Source organism: Diospyros lotus, chromosome 6 (genome assembly GCF_014633365.1).
Source record: "Diospyros lotus cultivar Yz01 chromosome 6, ASM1463336v1, whole genome shotgun sequence".
NCBI classification, from domain to species: domain Eukaryota; kingdom Viridiplantae; phylum Streptophyta; class Magnoliopsida; order Ericales; family Ebenaceae; genus Diospyros; species Diospyros lotus.
The window spans coordinates 6880405-6899790 of record NC_068343.1 but is presented as its reverse complement, the minus strand read 5'-3'; the positions used below and the strand labels follow the sequence as shown (position 1 = coordinate 6899790).

Genomic DNA, 19386 nt, shown 5'->3' with positions numbered 1-19386 from the left:
GAGGGTGGGGGGAGATAGAGAAAGAAATGGGGGGGGGGGAGTGTGAGTGTCGATCGGCAAATTAGGTGTAGGTTCCGTGTTTTGGGGGGCGATTATGATGAACTCACACGGTTAGTTCGATTAATCGAATAATCAAAAATTTAAAGTATTACAAATCGAACCAAATAAAAAAATCAAACCAAATTAATCGAATTAAATTATTTCATCAAAAAATTGAATTGAACCACTCGGTTAGTTTGGTCTAATCGAACCGCTGCTCACCCCTACTCATATTAGTATGAATTTGTAAGCTATTAATTTTTTTTATTTAATCATGTCGTTTCATCTATCAATTTTTAATATTATTTGTGAAATCTATTAGTTCAATTCGATTCTTAATATTGAATTTTTATATAACTATATATATGCTTGTCTTGTTCTGATTTATCTATTTTTTATTGACAATTTTATTGTTTTAAGACTATAATAATATTGACTATTTTTTGTATTTTAATATAAAAATTTTCTACGGGCAAATAAAAATTATAAATAAATAAAAAATATAAAATTAATGCTTGCATGTTCCATAGGTAAATAGATTTTTTAAAATAAAATTTCACATTACAATACACATAATTTAATATTTTAATAGATATTTCTCTTTCCGCCTATTATAGGGTTAAGGCTAAATAAATTGGTTAAGTTATTTTTAAATTTAAGTTAATTTTGTTATTATATTTTAAAAAATAAAAAATATAGAACTTTAATTTCAAATAGGAGGCCAAGTTAATAATTATGATAGAATTTTTTTAAAAAATTTTAATGACTTTTTAATTTTGTTAATAATGTTAATTTTATAATCACTTAAATTAAATTTTAAATCCAGATTCAAAAACTCTATAAAATTATAATTTATATTTTTTGAAAATATAATGACTAACTTTGACTTCAAATCTTAAAATAATATTTTATTTTACTCTTTTAAAAATACAATAATTAATTTAATTCTAAAACTTAATTATCCTTTCCTATAAATTGAAGCGTGAGGCTTATTTTTCTCGTAGGTTGAATGTTCGGCTGCTTTCGTCCATCCACAGAATCATTTGGGGGAGGGAATTAGGGCTTCCAGAAGCGAGAGAGAGAGAGAGAGAGAGAGACAGGAGTAGAGGTTTAGATACCTCAATTACCATGGGAGGCGGCAACGGTCAGAAATCGAGGATGGCTCGGGAGAAGAACGTGGAGAAGATGAAAGCTCCCAAGGGTATGCATACGAATGTTTAGGTTCTTGTTATAATTCTTTCAATGCAATTTCGATTTTTATATTTTTAATCGAGCTTTCCTTGATCACGAATCTATTGTTCTTTCTCCAAATGAACATGTTATGTTGTGGCCCGATCTACACAGGAAGTCAGCTGGAATCCAATAAGAAAGCCATGAGTATCCAGGTATTTCTACCTGTGCCTAAGTAGATATGGGTTAGGCAGATTGTTTTGACTTCAATTATGACACGATATACTGATTCAAGAAGTGTCGATTTAGCTCATGTTTGGTTTGAAAATGCTTAAGAGGGAGAGACTTCATGAATACGTGATTTATGAAATTTGGTAAAATTTGATGACATTGTTCTTTGTTTCTCTGTAGCTGTTCTCACGTGGTTAAAAAGATTATGGTTGTGGTATACGTACTTGATCTCACCATTCTTTGTTTTATCTAGAACACAACTGTTACCTTATACCATACCGGTTTTCATTTGTATCTTTTCTTGTTGTGTCACTTGTCCCTCACAAAATTCTCATTTTAGACGTGTTTATCGTTTGAATATATTACTTACACCTGCTTTGATGCTTTATAGTTTGTTATTATTTAACAACCTTATCAAACTTATCTATTATTATGATAACTTAAGCAAATGAACAACCTCTTGATGTTAAATTTATAGTATTCCAATTAAATACTATGCATTGCATAAACTTCCATTTTTCCTTCCTGGAGGATGCTCAAAATTTCCATTTTGCATATGGCGAGGTTGCTAATGTTCAACCTTTTTTTCATTTTTTTTTTTGGTAATTTCATCAGTATGACCTATCTGAGTGGCTTGTGTGTTGCACTCTGGCACAAAGGATTCCTACCCTTCTCTGTTTCCAGCTTACCATTTGTTTTATGTGTGTTTTCCTTTTTTTGTTCTTCAATAAGTTTACTACTAGAGCAAGGGACATGCCATATTACATTTTGCTATTTTGTCCAATTTGACTCTCATTTGAGCTAAGTCAATTGGAAATAGTCTTATTCTTTAGTGATGTACATGGTAATAATGCTGTAGTTTTCATGTTTGTCATATACTATAACTCCAGCATTGCCTGGCATTCTGTTTTTCTTCAAATATGATGTTTCTACTATCTAGGGACTAAGGACTTCACGTTTTGCATATTAAAAATCTGTAATTTTGGTTGTTATCTATTTTAAGGCCTATGGAAGTTATTGATGCCGATATAAGTAATTATAAATCTGATTCAGTTATATTTTTTGTTGCTAGTAACTTGAAAGTTAGGTATTGATGTAGCAATGCGGACAACAAACATGGAAAGAAACATGCAGGTCTTCATCGTCGAATTGATTAACGCAGGGAAAAAAGTGAAGAGATATGGATCTTTCTTTCTTCAAACTGGTGACTTTTTTTCTGTTGGGAAATATTTGATAGCATATATAATGTTTTAAGAGTTTTAGGGTTCTATTTTAAGGGTAGCTTCTGGAGATCTGCTAATTTACAACAGGATTTGGTGCATCTAATCACGAAAATCAAGGTTAATTGACTGTAGGAAATCTTCTGTATTGAGCTAAACTAAATAGAATATTTGTATGAGCTATTAGGACTTTGCTACATGAATCTCATTTGCCATTCACATTGTAGGTTCTTATAATTACCAAGAATGGTAGTGGCGGGCCTGCTTCCATTCTGCTAACGCATGTTCTTTTTTTTAGCTGCTTCTATTATCCTGTATTTTCTTTCCCCGTTCTGCAGCCGTTTTTAGTTGTGAGAATTTGTGAGGTTTTGTAGGCTATGTAGGTGGATATTTGATTTTGATCTCTTCATATTACTGTGACTATTCTTCCTTTAAGAATTGCATATTTCATTAATTTTGGCTTTAATTAATGAGAAGGTTTGTTTGTATCATTAGTGTCTATCATGTGAGCTTCCGTATCAGGTGTATATATATATATATTTGTAGGCGGGGGAGGACTATATCATATTGAACATCAGCCTTTTTTAAATTTTGAGTAAAAACAGAGGGTTGCACGAATTGGTTCCTAGCAAAAATTGATGGTTTGTATGAACTAGTTCCTAGCTATGCTAACTTCATGTTGTGTCACATGCGTATCATTTGTTAATAAAACTATTTGGGGTTAGAGACCTCATGGATGGTAAAAAAAATTTCCTCCAATATTTTACTAATTAAAAAGAGGAATAAAAGAAAAATTAAATCTTCACTGTTCTAATTGGGAGAGAATTAGTTTACTTCTGATCAATTGTCTTTGTAACTCTTGATGACTCCTCTTAGGTATTAACAGTCTGGCTGTTGCTTGAAGTGTGATTTGAAACTATGCTGTACAACTCATCATTAAGTTTTGCTGGATGCCAGTGCAAGGTTTGCATGCAGACATTCATGTGTACTACATCCGAGGTGAAATGCAAGGAGCATGCAGAAGCAAAGCACCCAAAGTCTGATCTCTATGCTTGTTTCCCCCATCTTAAGAAGTGAATGGAATTGTGGGAAAAAGAATACAGATGAAGTTGAGCGTATCATCTTTGCTGAAGCGAATGAAAGTTCTTGATCTTATAGGATTCTCCAGGAACTCTTCTGAACTAAGTTAGAAACATGCTGTGTAATTTTTGTGCCCCTTTTTTGTGTAAGCATATGGTAGGACATGTTTGTTGCTTGGGACAGTTAATGTGGGTCATTTATGGGAAGCATGGCTTTTAAAGAGTTCCATTTAATCTGTTATTTTCTCACCCTTTTGCCAGGAGTTTTAACATATTCTGAGAATGCTGTGCTTAAAACTTTCGGTTAACTAATTAAGCATTAGGGTCCCTCTGAGAGTCAGACTGCAGAGTTCATAATAATTTCATTTGCCTCTGAAAAATTGAGGCTCTGCATATCAGCTGATTGTAAATACCAGGACTAATACTGAAAAAACTTGGTGAGTTAAAAGAATCAACAGTCTTACCCTTGCAAAGAAGCATATAAATTAATTAATTAATCTTCCAGATGTTTCAAACAACTTTGGGTTGGATCTGCTCAAAGTCAAAAACCTCAAACATGAGACGCCTTACATCTGGTTTCCCATACACAGCATACGAGAGACCATGAATGGCCTGTTGAACAGAAGTTGTAGCCGGGTTCCGCATTCTTCGATTGTGTTCATACGCATCTTGCACCTGCTCACTGTAAACGATAAATCGGTGTAGATTTTTCTCCCTCAAGTACTTCCCGCAGAACTTGTTCATAAGAAGGCGACGATGCTTCTCCTGCAACCATCTCCCAGGTGCATCCAGATGCTTCATGAGCAACCTCTCAGCCATCACAAGATCCTGTAGAGCGAAATGTAGTAGCAGTCACAGCGGGGCACCCATAAGAATGGTTTTACAAATCATGCTTTTATATATAATCAATCTCTTTCACTATTTCTTCTCCCAAATCATGCAAGTGAAATGTAGGAGCTGGATTCAACTTGAGTACCAATCAATCCCTTTAAGGTTATTCACGCAAGAAAAATGGTTACCTGGATCTTTTGGCCAACATATTCCAATCGCTCATAGCAGAAGCGAGGATGCTCAAATTTATGTTTTGACGGGTGCAAGAAACAAAGCTGCAATCAGAGGGTAAATTAGAGGACAGATAAGGTTGACCCCCAAGAGAGCATATAATTTGATACATGGAGGAGATACAAGCACATGTACAGTCGAGGATTGGGCCAATTTGCAAGAGCAGAGTGAGTATGCTACCTCCACTCATGCTTCAACAAACACGAATGCAATGTTTTGTTAGTATAGAATCACACACACAGAAATCAAGAATAAGTGAACAGAAAAATATATTAACATGGTTTGGTCTTCAACAAATTTATGTACATGATTCTCACAACAATTTTTGGACGACCAAAACTAGAAATCCTCACAACTCTAGGCAACCTACTCAGTCTTCTTACTCAGATGACACTAATTATCAAAGTCATGGCACCCTCCATCTGTGTTTTCTCTACTGAAATGCGTGTACCCATTTCTATACAACTACCCAATAGGATTGGATCATCTATCTCTATCTTATCACTATCATTAACAGGATTAGATTTACCAAGGGACTTCATTCCTATCATATTTGAATTTGAGTTATCTAACAAGCTCCAAAACAAAAAGAAAATATTGTACCAGCTTCCTGAATGTTCACACACTTTAGAGGAACATATATATGACAAGCAGATATTCCAACACATACAGATCATGTAAACGTCTATGTTATTATGTCAAGTTTAATGTCCTAATCGCCCCCAAGACAGAGATCGAGTGGTCGGATGAGCAATATGCTGGTGTTATCCGGTGGGTTGTGAGTTTGATTCTCGCCCTGCGCACGGGTCAAAGGCCCAACTTGCGATTTACCTCCCCTGGCGTAATCGATGGCACAAACCGAGAGCCGCGCAATGGCAGTCATCCCAAGTTTAATGCCCTAATCAAGCAGCAGATTGTTCAAATGTTTCACAGGAATTTGCCTGGATTTCTTAAGAGTGCGCAATCAACGGAAAATGGCTTGAATCTTGTCTGGGTATTTACCGCAAGGAAAAGAGTTCATGACAATTGAATCTTCTTGTTGAGTGTCATGATCTTTATATTAAACTTTCTTTTCTCTAAACTTTTTAATGTTTCACGTAGGGGGTAAGTACAGTACATTTGAAATAGATTTAAACACATATATACACTCCACTGTGACTCCATTTAGGCCTGGTGCATGAAGTTCAGTTAGAAATCCCAATATCTGCTTACATTATCCAATAAAATCAAGTTAATAAAAAAACAAGAAGAATATTATACCTGCAATCCAAGTCCAAGTTCTATGTTTCTGGCTTTGGTAATTTCAGGTATCCTATCTGTCCTTGCTAAGGGATATCCCAATGCTTCCATAACTTGAGGTTTGCTATCATAATCCCATATGTTCCCTCGGAACCGATGCATTCCTGGTGGAACACATGCTCTGTATAGCCTTGGGTGTGCAAATAAAGCATCTTCTGGGGGCTGTAAAATTTAGATAAAGAAGCATTTAGTAATTGATTTATCCATAGAATTACATTGGTCTCGCATCATGAGATAGGCACTGCAAATAACCTTTGTGCCCTTCGAGATTCAAAAGTTGTCTCAATTAGACTATCGATATATTTATTTTCAATGTCATTAATAAAAAATGGTTGTCTAAATTAGACTATCAATATATTTATTTCAATGTCATTAATAAAAAATGCAGATAATTGAATCCGTAGGCCTAGACATCATTAGTATGCACCTAGAACTAAGCAGTACGGTAGGCAACAACAAAGTGTTTGATTGCATCCTGAGAACCTAGAATATAGAATGTATTCTAATCAAACCTCAGGACAAATGTATCATGTACCGTTGGAGATAAAGGTAGTTTTGCAATAAAATGTAATAGAAGGGCTGGATAAGAAAGGTTAGGCAGAGTTAGTTAGCTGCTGAGGGGGTAGTACATAATTTGTTGCTGCTATGTCAAGCTTGTACATTCCCTATAGCTGTAATCAGTTACAGCACGTGAGGAGAATCCCAACTATATATGGGCTATCTCTCTCTCGATTGGATATTCATTGAGAAGTAATATCACTATTCTATCAATTCTCCCTCTGTTCTTCCTTTCTCTCTCTTAATTCTCTCTAATTTCCCTCTCTCATTCACTAAAATATTAAGTCAGTCCACCAGGACCTGACATTCTGGTATCAGAGCATCCTTCTTGGGCATTGTGTGACCACCATGGCTGACGGGACAAGAATGAAGCAAATGGAATCTCAGCTACAATAGACGACGACAGCAATAGCAGAGGTATAGTGTTGAAGTTTGCCTAGAGTTTTGATGTGGTAGAAGATCAGTATTGTTGAAGTCTATCGGCTGGAAGTTTTAGATCAATTAGGGCTTTTAAATATAAGTGTAATTACTTTGTAATTTGAGAGCCTAATTGTAATTTTCCAGAGTAGTTAGTCACTTCGGGAATCTCGCCATTTTCTATATATAGGAGGGCGATGTAGGCAGTCGATTGACTGATTAGGAGAGAGCTTCTGTTTTGTCTATGTTCGAGTGAGGAGTTCCGTTCTTGAGAAAGAGAGAGTAGTTTAGTCTTGTGTATTTCTTGGGAGAATGTCTGCTTGTACTCGGGGAGATAGATGAGTGTTTAGAAGCTTGGTGTACTGATGTTTGTTATCCTAATAAAGGCGGTTTGGAGTGGGTGTTGATTGCTGGATGTAGGTTTGCCTAAAGGCATTCCGAACCAGGGTATATCTTGTCTCTTCTGGTTTTGTTTTTTATCTTTTCTAATTCTGTTTCGTTGCTGATTTTGTGTGGTTTTCTGTTTTCTGCGAGTTTCTTTGAATTCGCAAGGGAATTCTCTTTGGTTGGCTTCGGTTTAACAGTCCTAAATCTCAACATACAGAATCGAGTGGGATCACTGGAACTATCAATTGGAGCGGGAGTCGATTCCAAAATCAACCAGGCAATGGAACATTGGAGGATGGAGAGTCATGAGCAGAACACTCTCTTTCGAGAGCAAATGATGGAACAAATGCAAATGATCGTGCGAATGTTCACTCAACAACAGCCATTGAGGCTCTCTCCTGAGTTTCCTCCGAGAGACCGAACGAAGCCCATTTTTCCAGGAGTAGGGGTAGAACCTCAACCAGGAGGAGCGTCGGAGTTCGAGTTTCATACGGATACAATGGGAGAGAATGTAAGGGAAAGGAGGCCGGGAGTGACGGCTAACTGACACCACCCGAATTACCCCATGTTGAAGCTCGAGATTCCATTATTTGAAGGAGAGAACCCGAGGTGGTGGTCGAGAAGATGCGAACGAGTATTTTCCTTATATCAAATTCCAAAACAGCAGAAGGTCACCATGGCTTCTGCTTACCTGAATGATACGGGAGATGCTTGGTATCAAGGTTGGCTCGCGATCAAGGAGGGAAGTCCTTGGAGTGTGTTTGTAGAAGATTTGTGTGTAAGGTTCGGAGATAAATGCATGCGGGACATCATCGAAGAGTTTAACAAACTCAAACAAGAAGGGACGGTCCAGGTATATCAGCAAAAATTCAAGGAGCTTGATCGTTGATGATGGTACATAATCCCCAGCTCTCTGAGGAGTATTATGTCTCGAGCTTCATCAGTGGCCTAGGGGATGAGGTCAGACCCATGGTGAAGATGATGCAACCGCACTTGGTGAAGCAGGCTGCCGAGAGCGCAAGGTTACAAGAGATGATCGTTGATGCCATGGCCAAGAAACAAAGGAATTCGGCAAAAGGAGTGATCACGGGAGGTTGGCAAGCTGGGAATAGGTTGCCACCCAGAGAAGGAGGGTTCCAAGGAAGAGGTGTATTGGCTCTACCGTCCACTAACCCTGCTTCCGCCCAAGGAGGAAGATTGATGGAGCAGAGGCGAGTAGCTGGTCTATGCTACAAATGTGGAGATAAGTATTTCGTGGGCCACAAGTGCAAGAGGCAACTACTGTTGTTGGAAGGGGAAGATGAGGACAAGGAGGAAGGAGAGGAACTCTCGAAAAATGAGAGGGAGGACCAAGGAAAGATTTCATTGCATGCTTTGAAAGGGGTTAACCATAGTAAGGTTATCAAGGTAGAAGGAAGGGTAAATAGCAATCCGATTATGGTTCTCATCGATAGTGGGAGTACTCACAGCTTCTTGGATGAAGCTGTGGCAAGAAAATTGGGGTGTGAAGTCAGTCCTTCCCTGCCATTATCAGTCACGGTTGCGAACGGCAACAAGGTGTTAAGTCAGTCAGCCTGTAGGGATTTCCATTGGGAGATGAATGGAGAAAATTTCTCAACTAACTTGAGGTTGCTTAAGCTGGGAGACTGTGATGTTGTGTTGGGAGTGGATTGGATGAAGGGAGTCAGTTCAATCAGTTTTGATTTTAACAAAATGGAAGTGACTTTTGAGAAAGATGGCAGCAAGAAGGTTCTAACGGGCAAACCAGAGGTGGGAGTATGCAAAATCATCTCGAGTAAGACGTTACAAAGGATACTCAAGAGCAAGTTATCACAGGTGACTCAACTATTTTCTATCCATACCATGGGTGTTGCCCTCGGGGAGCAAGGAGCAGAGCTTCAGCTGGCAAGCACACTGGGCAGTAACACTCATAGCCCATGGCAGGTACATGAATTTGACTCCCTTAACATACTGTTAATTGATTATAAGGACCTCTTTTCCGAGCCAAGTTCCCTACCCCCCAAGCGACCCTATGACCATGCTATTAATCTTAAGCCTAATGCAGAGCCAGTGAACCTAAGAGCCTATCGATACCCACCCAGACAAAAGACTGAGATAGAAAAACTCATAACAAATATGCTAAAGAAGTCCATTATTCAAACCAGCCATAGCCCATTTGCATCACTTGTATTGCTTGTTAAGAAAAAAGATGGGTCATGGAGGTTTTGTGTTGACTACCGACAACTTAATGCTATGACCATCAAGAACAAGTTTCCCATCCCAATTGTGGAAGATCTCCTTGATGAACTAAAGAATGCTTCTATTTTTACCAAGTTAGATCTCCAATCAGGCTACCATCAAATTAGGATGCGGCCTGAAGACATCCCTAAGACAGCTTTTATCACTCATCAAGGGCATTATGAATTTCTTGTAATGCCCTTTGGCCTAACTAACGCTCCCGCAACTTTTCAAGCGTTAATGAACAAAATTTTCGAACCATATTTGCACCAATTCATCGGAGTTTTCTTTGATGACATTTTAATTTACAGTCTCACCTTTGCACAGCACCTAAACCACCTAAAAACCACATTTGAAGCCCTTATAATCAATAAGCTATATGTTAAGGAATCAAAGTGTACTTTTGCTAAGCAACAGGTTGAGTATCTTGGGCATATTATTTCCAGTTCAGGGGTAAGCACAGATCCAAGTAAGGTTATGGCCATGGTGTTCTGGCCTCGGCCGCAAAATGTGAAGGGGTTGAGAGGATTCTTAGGGTTAACCGGATACTATCGTCAGTTCGTTAAAGGGTATGGCATAATTAGTCGGCCTCTCACTAACCTACTGAAGAAAGATGGATTCAAGTGGGATGCTACGGTCAAGGAGGCTTTCTGCAAACTTAAATAGGCTATGAGTGAAGAGCCCACTCTAGGATTACCTGACTTTAACAAACAGTTCATCCTAGAAACTGACGCCAGCAACAATGGGATTGGAGCAGTCTTGGTTCAGGAAGGCAGACCCATAGCCTTCCTCAGTCAAGCCCTTGCACCAAGACATCTCGGATTGAGCATATATGAGAAAGAACTTTTGGCAATACTGATGGCGGTAGAAAGATGGCGCCATTATCTCGAGGGAGGAAGTTTTGTAATCAAGACTGACCATGAGAGCCTCAAATTCTTGTTACAACAAAAGCTGCATACTCAACTACAACGCAAAGGTATGACTAAATTAATGGGTTTAAACTATGTGATCCAATATAGGAAGGGTAAAGAAAACCTCGCAGCAGATGCTCTATCCAGATGTCTTGAAAAGGGAAGTGCAACTGCCATTTCAACCATTGTTCCAGATTGGTGCCAAGAGATCGCTGCTGGTTATCTCTCAAGTGACAAGACCCGAGAACTCTTACAGCAGTTGGCATCCCTCATCCAAACCAGGCTACACTTTGAGTAATGGGATGATTAGACACCGAGGGAAGCTGGAGATTGGGGAGGAGGAAGCACTGAAAAGGAAAATTATAGAGGCATTGCACGCCTCTCCCATAGGGGGCCACTCGGGTATTGTTAACACCTATCATCGGGTCAAGCAACTCTTCCGATGGGCAGGACTCAAGAAGGATGTTATGGAATTTGTGATTAGGTGTGATACTTGTGGGCGGTGCAAACCAGAAAATGTGGCAACACCTGGGTTACTCCAACCTTTGAATATTCCTGGGGGTCCATGGGAAGATATCTCAATGGATTTTATAGAGGGGCTACCCAAATTTGAAGGTAGAGACTGCATTATGGTGGTCGTGGACCGTTTTACCAAATATGGGCACTTTATGGGATTGATTCATCCATACATTGCCCAAGAAGTGGCCAAAATATTCCTCGACCAAGTAGTGAAACTACATGGAACACCCAAGGCCATGGTTTCCGATAGGTATAAGATCTTTACTAGTCGACTGTGGAAGGAATTGATGGGGTTGCTGGGAGTGAAATTGAAGATGTCTAGTGCATACCACCCGAAATCGGATGGACAAACCAAAAGGGTTAATCAGTGCTTGGAAATGTATCTTAGGTGTACTTGTTTTCTTCAACCAAAGACATGGCATAAGTGGCTTCCGATGGCTCAATGGTGGTATAATTCCAGCCGCCATTCAACCATAAAACTGTCCCCTTTTGAAGCCCTTTATGGTTACAAACCCCCACTCCTATCGACACTGGCGGATAATTCAACTGTGGCCTCTCTCGACGCATACCTACAGCAAAGGCAGCAAGCTTTGCAGGGAATTAAGGAGGAGCTAGCTAATTCCCAAAATAGGATGAAGCAATTTGCTGACAAGAGAAGGAGTGAAAGAGAATTCCAAGTTGGTGATATCGTGTATCTCAAATTGAAACCGGGACACTTAAGGACACTACTTCCCCATCCTAGTTCTAAATTACATCCGAAGTTCTATGGGCCTTTTCCAGTTATTGCACGAATAGGATCAGTGGCATACCGTTTGGAATTACCGGAAGATACTAATATACATCCAATTTTTCATGTTTCACTTCTCAAGAAAGCAGTGGGGGCAAAGCCAGCAAGTTCCATCCTACCTAACCTTCCCCATGCTGAAGCTCATCTCCGGGAACCTATAGCTATACTAGACAAAAGGGTGATCTACAGACAAGGTGCTCCAATTACTCAAGTTCTCATTAAATGGGCTGATCAACACTTCGAAGATAATACGTGGGAGTACCTCCCGGACATTTTGAACCAGTTCTCGCGTGTGGCCAGCCTCCTCCATACTTCTTGTGGACAAGAAAAGTTTTGAAGGGCGGGGTAATTGTCATGTACTGTTGGGGATAAGGGTAGTTTTGCAATAAAATGTAATAGAAGGGCTGGATAAGAAAGGTTAGGTAGAGTTAGTTAGCTGCTGAGGGGATAGTACATAATTTGTTGCTGCTCTGTCAAGCTTGTGCATTCCCTATAGCTATAATCGGTTATAGCACATGAGGAGAATCTCAGCTATATATGGGCTATCTCTCTCCCGATTGGATATTCATTGAGAAGTAATATCACTATTCTATCAATTCTCCCTCTGTTCTTCCTTTCTCTCTCTTAATTCTCTTTGATTTCTCTCTCCCATTCTCTAAAATATTAAGTCAGTCCACCGGGACCTGACAAAATGCAAACCTAAGTCTTGTCTACCAAGATGAGAAATCTATCATATATATACAAGTACAAATTTTCTCTCTAATACCATATGCTGCCACAATTCACTCTTTGGATCATGCAATTATCTTATGTTACTAGTGTCACTTTATTTTTAACCATTTGTTTTTGAATTTTGAATTTTTTATGAGTAAAAATTCAATAAGATAAAGGAACCACAATGAAAGGGGCAAGCACTATACAAAAGAGCCCATCGTTATGATCAGAAGCCTTAATACCACTAATTCAGGTGAGCTACATAGATTTGAATTCTCCAATCATCCCTATCCATTGCTACCAATCTATGCTGCAAAGATATAATTGCAAAAGTTCATTGAAAAATATAATCAAACACACGATTAATGACGAACACCATGTCAAGCTATCATTTCTTGATCCCTATTAATCTCAAGGTCAAGTTTGAGTTTCACAGAAAATTAATTTAGATTTTATAGATACATAAACTTGTGCCCACGCAGACATTCTTCATTTAATTACTTGCTAAATATCAAGGTTTTTCTCAACTGCTATTTTATTATGTGAATATGAAAAGAATTTTCAAATGTGAAACTAAAATTTCTTAATCACATTGTTCTTTTGCAAGGATTTGTATTGTCAATGTGATTTTTTGAAGTCAATTGACACTATGAATGCGTGCCATTGACCCTAACTTGGTTAGGATAAGGTGCAATTGTTGATGATGATGATGATTTAGCAAAGAACAGGTAAAGCTAATCATGGGTTGAAATATGTTTTAACTTGTGCATCTTAATTGGATTTTAGAATACTTCGACTTACCATTAATTACATGGGCTTGGTCTTTATAATATCTGTCTACCTTCTCTAGTCTTGTTTAAAGGATATGGTAGCCATGCTTAGATGTGCATGTTTTTTCTAATTTGATTAAATGGCATTCCTTCTTTTGCAAATTAGATTTTCTTTTCTCATGCATCTCATGGTTTGTTACTAATGATGCTAAAGAACAAACAAGGCTTTGCTTGCCTTATATGCAGCAACATCTTGCCAGTTAAGCTTTTTCCCTTCAAATTCCACAGAGACATGGTCTACATCTTCAAGCTGTCTCCTTTCTTTTGGTTGGCAGTCTTCAGCTTCTGGGTCCATTCCAAATACTTCAAAAAGAACACGAAACACTTCTGGCATACCAAAACACAAATATATTGCGCCAAACAAAGCCCAGAAAACAGATCTGCCCATAAGAATATAAACACAGTATTGTAATGATATGTTAAAATTAAATGGCCGGCAAACAACTTGAAAATATATAAGTATATATACTTTCATTTATTAGTACCAATTCTTCTTGAGAACTTTAGATAAAATAATGCTCAAGATATTATGATGTATAAAGCAATTAGAATGCAGACAGAATGAGAGATAATAAATCAACTGACCGTTACTTATACAACAACAATAACATATCCAGCCTTTATCCCACTATGTGGGGTCGGCTACATGAATTCTAGGCTTCCACATGTTTTTTCATGAGATGCTTCCTGCTAGAAGTGACTCAATCCCACATGTTTTTTGAATCTTCAACTTTTTAATTCATTTGGCTTACAAATCAGAGAACTACTAAACTGAACCAACAACATACTACAGAACCATGTGACCTCAAGCAAATAACATCAAAATCATACCATCCACAATTATGGGAGCAAAAATGATGTTCAAAAGGCTGTCTTATACCCCTCTTGAGTTTCTCACCATAGAATGTTGATCTGCTGTTGTAAAATGATTACTCTAAAAGATAGATGAACCTATATCGTACCAAAATAAGGCCCTCTACCCTTACACATATTGAAGGGTGTTGGTCAATGAGTTGTTTTAGCAATCATTATAAGAGGAGTGTAGGGAACCCCACTACCCACTAAATTTAATGCAAGGCAGTAGTTCAGGACTTCTCTAGTGAAAGGAAACTCCTATTGTGTGCAAATTATAAAATCTAAGCAAATGTATTGTTGATGAGGTCTAGAAAGTTGACTGACTCAATATTACCGAGTTGCAAATGCATCTTGATTTGATTCTAGGGGCTACTGCAACTCCAGGCTGAAGAGAGATTCCCTCCATATTGTTTGTAGGTTAAATATAAAAATTTTCATACAATCATGGGGTGTTCGGAGCTAAATGGAGAAAGTGGATCCACAGTAATATTTCTCGGTGAGAGCCCCAGTGTTGGTTGGTGATCTTACCTATAAGTGAGTCCTGTAAGGGAGATAATGGATTAGCAGGCTTTGCCAGGGCCCTAGATTGCAGGGGTTTCTCTTCCTTATAGGCTCTGCATCTTAGGTCATTTTTTGAAACTAAGCAGTGTGGTATGCTGTCAGTCTTTCAGGAGGAGGTTAGCAATGTGAAAGAGGCAACACTTATCTCATCTCGCAGAGCTGCTCAGAGATATTTGGCATTTGACATTCTTTTTATTTGGAGTGGCCTATGTGATATTTTTTATGATGACTTGCAAGAGTTGCCATTTCCCTGGAACAAGACAGACAAGCACAGGATGTAGGTCCTATATGTGATGTGGAGCATTTGGCAAGCTTTTGAAAGGGCTGACACTTGATTCTGTTGTGAAGGGCATTTCGTTCTTTCAGTTAATATTCTTTTGTCAATTTTTTGGGAATTTATATCTGCAAGAACTTAGATGCTATTGGTATTCATTTCTTTTTTGTACAGGGTGTTGGGATTTGTCACCTTTTTGGGAATTTATATCGGCAGGTAATTAAATGGTATCTGTATTCATTTTGTTTTGTACAGGGTGTTGCTGCCAAGAGCAGTAAAGTTTTGTAGTGCATAAGGATTTGAAAGTTCCAAAGTTGTTTATGACTTCAAAAAGGAATTAGAGGAAAACAATGCTAGAACTCTGGGCAGCAATTTTTCCTCTGGTTTTCAGTCTTAACACAAAAACATGAAAAAAAAGGAACAGTTGCACACAAATGGTATTAGACTTTATGTTGGAGAATCAATGAAATCAGCCACCACAGATAAACATTTTCCAATCATCATGTGGATGGCTTGCTAAACTCCATTTGGTAAAAATGTGTCAGTCTTATGAGGCGACACATGACTTGTATGACTCCTACAATTATTGGCTCTCTTATTGCCCCAATTCCTGTGACAAAAAAAGCCTCAAGCATCCTGAGATCAACTATCTCCAGCCTCTCCGTTTGAACAAGCTCAAGTGATCTACTTTTGAGCCAAAATACCCCCATACAAAGCAGACGATCTCATTAGGTCCAGACTGAGGGCTTGAGCCCTCACTTCCTGATGAACAACACCATGCCCAACTAGACTCCCCTTAAGGGGGAGAACATGTTACAGAGGACTCAACATTGTTACCATGCTATCTTCTATATTACTACTTCAACATCCACAAAAAGAGAACTCAATATTAACAGCTGACAGCCCTATCCTCAGCAAAAGCACTAGGGCACCTCTCTAGGTCGCCCACAATTTATAATTCTCTTGCTTGCAAAACTCCAAACTAATTATTCTAGACTTAACTACTACACATCAAACATGCCACCTTTTGTCAACCTCCATAAAACAACTGAATGTTTTTGTTGATAACTACCGTGCATGCTATGGCTCAAGTACTGTCTATCCATCATGAAGCTTTTAGCTGAACATTAGAGTCACACACTTGTCTATAGATCATTATACCAGAATTAGAGCCAACAAGAAATAATTTTCAAGTGAATAGTTGGAACGAATACACAATAAAACAGACATCACAACTAGAGTGAGAGCTTTCATGTATTTCAAAGAAAACTCCAAACTGCAAAGTAATAACAAGAAGCTTACTTCACAGGCGGTTCGCGCTCCTTCCTGATTAACTTATCCATGTCATCACAAGGGAAGACCAAATTCTGCAAGCTGGCGGCTTTAATCCACTTGGGAAGGTACCTCTTCCCAATCAACGCATAAACCCTCTCCCTCATTGGACCCGGCGACTCCCTTGGATACCTCTGCAAGAAAAACTCAGCAAGTGCCAGTTCAAGCACATATTGCCCCAAAAACCACAACCTCGAATGCCCCGACCTTATGTGCCTCGTCTTCGTCCTCTCACAATACGGATGCTGAAAAGCCAAGTACAACAATGTATCGAATTGCTTTGCCGGGTTATCATCCCCAAACCTATCCGACGGCTCCAAGGGGTACCCAAGAGCTTGCTTGGCTTCCAAAATATACTCTTCCATCCAAGTCCTGTCGACATTGTTAAGGCGCGAGGAGGGTAAGCAAGAGCTCAACAATGGGAAGGCTTTGAGCGATAATTGAGGGCTGTTCAGGAACCTTTCGGCTAACTTCTTGTCGTCAAGCGGGGGTCTTAGAATGAATGTCTTGGGGGGGATTTTCTTCTTCGGAGAGATGACCTTTTTGCGCTGAGCGAGCTCTCTGAGGAGTCTCTGGGGGCTGTTCTTGGGGAGTTCTTGGGGGTCTACAGCGACGGCCAAAATTCGAAAACTTGGGCAATTAGGGTTTCCGATTCCGGGGGTATTGAGACGAGTTTGGAGAGGGAAGGTTGAGAAGGAGGACGAGAAAGAGAGTTCAGGGGCATGGTTGCTTGAGTGTGGTCGGGGGAGGGGCTTGAAAAGCGAAGAAAGCTCCATGAACACAGAAATAGGATGTGGGAAATGGGCTTGTGGAGTGGAAGTGGAATTAACTAGAAACGGGTTCAGTTGGGGTTATACCGGCCATTACAAGGGAGGTTTTTTGCAGGGTTTTGCTGAAGGGTATGGAGAAGTGGAGATGAGGAAAGGGAAGACGGCGGGGAAACGACAAGATGATGATTAAGATTGGATCTTCCCAAGGGAAAATATCCACTAGTCCCTGTCCCTCTCCCTCTCTAATAACTTATTTTATTTTATTGCTGCTAATCTTATACCTAAAATATTTTCAATCTAATAAAACAAGTCTAAATTTCAAGAGAATAACATTTTATAAAAATAATCAATAATATGAGTTTAAATCTATTTATATATTTAAGGTAGACATTTTTTTTTATAATTTTTTATGTATTAAAAATTCCAATATACGTGGGTGGATCTACCCATAACCATTAGTACTAGACAGTTGTTGAGGGAGGATAAAAAATAATTTTAATAGACAAATTATTTTGACTTTTTATATGAATCGATGAAGTAATTAATATTTAATGGACACTCATTTAACTGTTACCCAACAAGAATGGAGATAACAGTGGCAAAGCTACATGTCCTTAGAGCTCCCCCTCAAAGCTACATGTATAATTTATTTTTTCTTTCTTTTTTTTTTTTCTTTAGGTGCATATATATTTGCAACATATGGATGAATTAGTAAAATAAAATTATATGTAACTAAACAGACAAGACGGTGAATTGTTATATGATATTTGAAAATATTTACAACCACATGTAATGCTTTTTATTAAAATTTAAAAGAGGCTATTAATGACATTATTATTATCAAAATACAACAAAAAAAAATTATAGTTGTGAGGGAGTCTTCAGTTTTCAAGAAATAATAATATTTACGGTAAAAGTATAATTTTATTATATATCTAAGTAATAAGGGGTCATTCCTTATTTATAAAAATTAAATTAGATGTATAAGAGAATATCTATATTTTTTGAGATTATTTATTTTGATTTTCAAGACATCAATTTAAAAGGTAAATTGATTTATGTTGGTAACGCCAAGAACAGGCACCCCTACCTTGATGACTTTACAACCTGGGAGAGGGTAAATCAGGACCCTGAGCTCCTTGATTTCGAACCTGAGAACATTCGTACTTGTGGTACCTCTATGAAAGCGCCAGAGCCACTCGGGTTGAGCCGTGAGCAGGTAAATTGATTTGTTCAACTAGATAAAAATAAGTCTTAGAGATAACATTAAAGGATTTATAGGTCTCCAAAAGACATTAATGTCTCTTAGAGAGTGTCTTTTTAAGTCAGTAGTCACTGATGATGTCACTTGCACTCTTTAAAGACTCTGAAAGATTAAAGATCTCATGGGCCTTTATTTCTGAGTTTTTTCTTGTTATCTTAGACCTATTTTTGGGTTGAGCACATCAGATATTTTTATCTTTTTTTTTGGGGGGGGGGGGGGAGCGCATTGAAAACTTGAAAATTAACCAAAAATAAAAAATTAGACAAAAAGAGAGGAAAAAGCAAGGAAAATAATAGAAAAAATCACTAAAACATGAAAAGAAAGTTATTGAAGAAGTAATGAAATTATTTTTTCCTAAAAACTTTTATCAGTTGTATGGCAAGTTTACATTTAATTATAAAATGAGAGAAAAAAAATCCTTTTTTCAATAGTGGTTATAACTAAAATTTAATTATTTGGGATAAATATTTTAACTATTTATAATTATAATAATACTAAATTTATGAATTTTATCACAAATTCATGATGGTTCATAAATTATAAATATTTAAGATAAAAATATTTTTAATAAATTATGTTCATGGACAAGTTTCTTGAGAGGAAATCAATGAAAAATCAGCAATCATTTCTTTAAAAATGAAATTCAATCAATGCATAATAATAATAATAATAATAATGATAATAAGTAGACAAGACAAGAAGGATCAAAGGCACATTAACTTAAACCCCTTGATATTTTGCTCTCCTGTTCAGCTTTTCTGGTTCCAAGGGGGACAAATTTCTACAAAATCAAACGTCAAACACTTTATGTTCGTGTCCATATGTCTGGTTCCTACAGAATTCAGGGACTTGTTGAGCAAATCACACAA

At 37.9% G+C, this 19386-nt stretch overlaps 2 protein-coding genes across 2 annotated transcripts; one reads left to right on the top strand and one right to left on the bottom strand.

Moving 5' to 3' along the window:
* Positions 1 to 1049: 1049 nt before the first annotated feature.
* On the top strand, positions 1050 to 3975 carry LOC127803740 (uncharacterized protein At2g23090-like). The gene is made up of 3 exons (XM_052340180.1): positions 1050 to 1240; positions 1384 to 1424; positions 3618 to 3975. Exons 1-3 carry the CDS (start codon positions 1168 to 1170, stop codon positions 3735 to 3737), a joined length of 234 nt encoding a protein of 77 aa, XP_052196140.1. The 5' UTR covers positions 1050 to 1167; the 3' UTR covers positions 3738 to 3975.
* A 230-nt stretch (positions 3976 to 4205) lies between these two features.
* On the bottom strand, positions 4206 to 17460 carry LOC127803739 (ribonuclease III domain-containing protein RNC1, chloroplastic). The gene is made up of 5 exons (XM_052340179.1): positions 16454 to 17460; positions 13637 to 13841; positions 6062 to 6262; positions 4759 to 4845; positions 4206 to 4567 (listed from the first exon to the last, which is right to left on the bottom strand). Exons 1-5 carry the CDS (start codon positions 17257 to 17259, stop codon positions 4250 to 4252), a joined length of 1617 nt encoding a protein of 538 aa, XP_052196139.1. The 5' UTR covers positions 17260 to 17460; the 3' UTR covers positions 4206 to 4249.
* Between the last annotated feature and the right edge of the window lie 1926 nt (positions 17461 to 19386).

Excerpts from the sequence above, each read along its gene's own strand:
- LOC127803740 (XM_052340180.1), top strand. The coding sequence starts at position 1,168 with ATGGGAGGCGGCAACGGTCAGAAATCGAGGATGGCTCGGGAGAAGAAC. Across the intron at positions 1,241-1,383 it reads GAAGATGAAAGCTCCCAAGG|GAAGTCAGCTGGAATCCAAT; the intron begins GTATGCATACGA and ends CGATCTACACAG. Across the intron at positions 1,425-3,617 it reads AGAAAGCCATGAGTATCCAG|TGCAAGGTTTGCATGCAGAC; the intron begins GTATTTCTACCT and ends GCTGGATGCCAG.
- LOC127803739 (XM_052340179.1), bottom strand. The coding sequence starts at position 17,259 with ATGGAGCTTTCTTCGCTTTTCAAGCCCCTCCCCCGACCACACTCAAGC. Across the intron at positions 13,842-16,453 it reads GAGCGCGAACCGCCTGTGAA|ATCTGTTTTCTGGGCTTTGT; the intron begins GTAAGCTTCTTG and ends TCTTATGGGCAG. Across the intron at positions 4,568-4,758 it reads ATGTTGGCCAAAAGATCCAG|GATCTTGTGATGGCTGAGAG; the intron begins GTAACCATTTTT and ends TTCGCTCTACAG.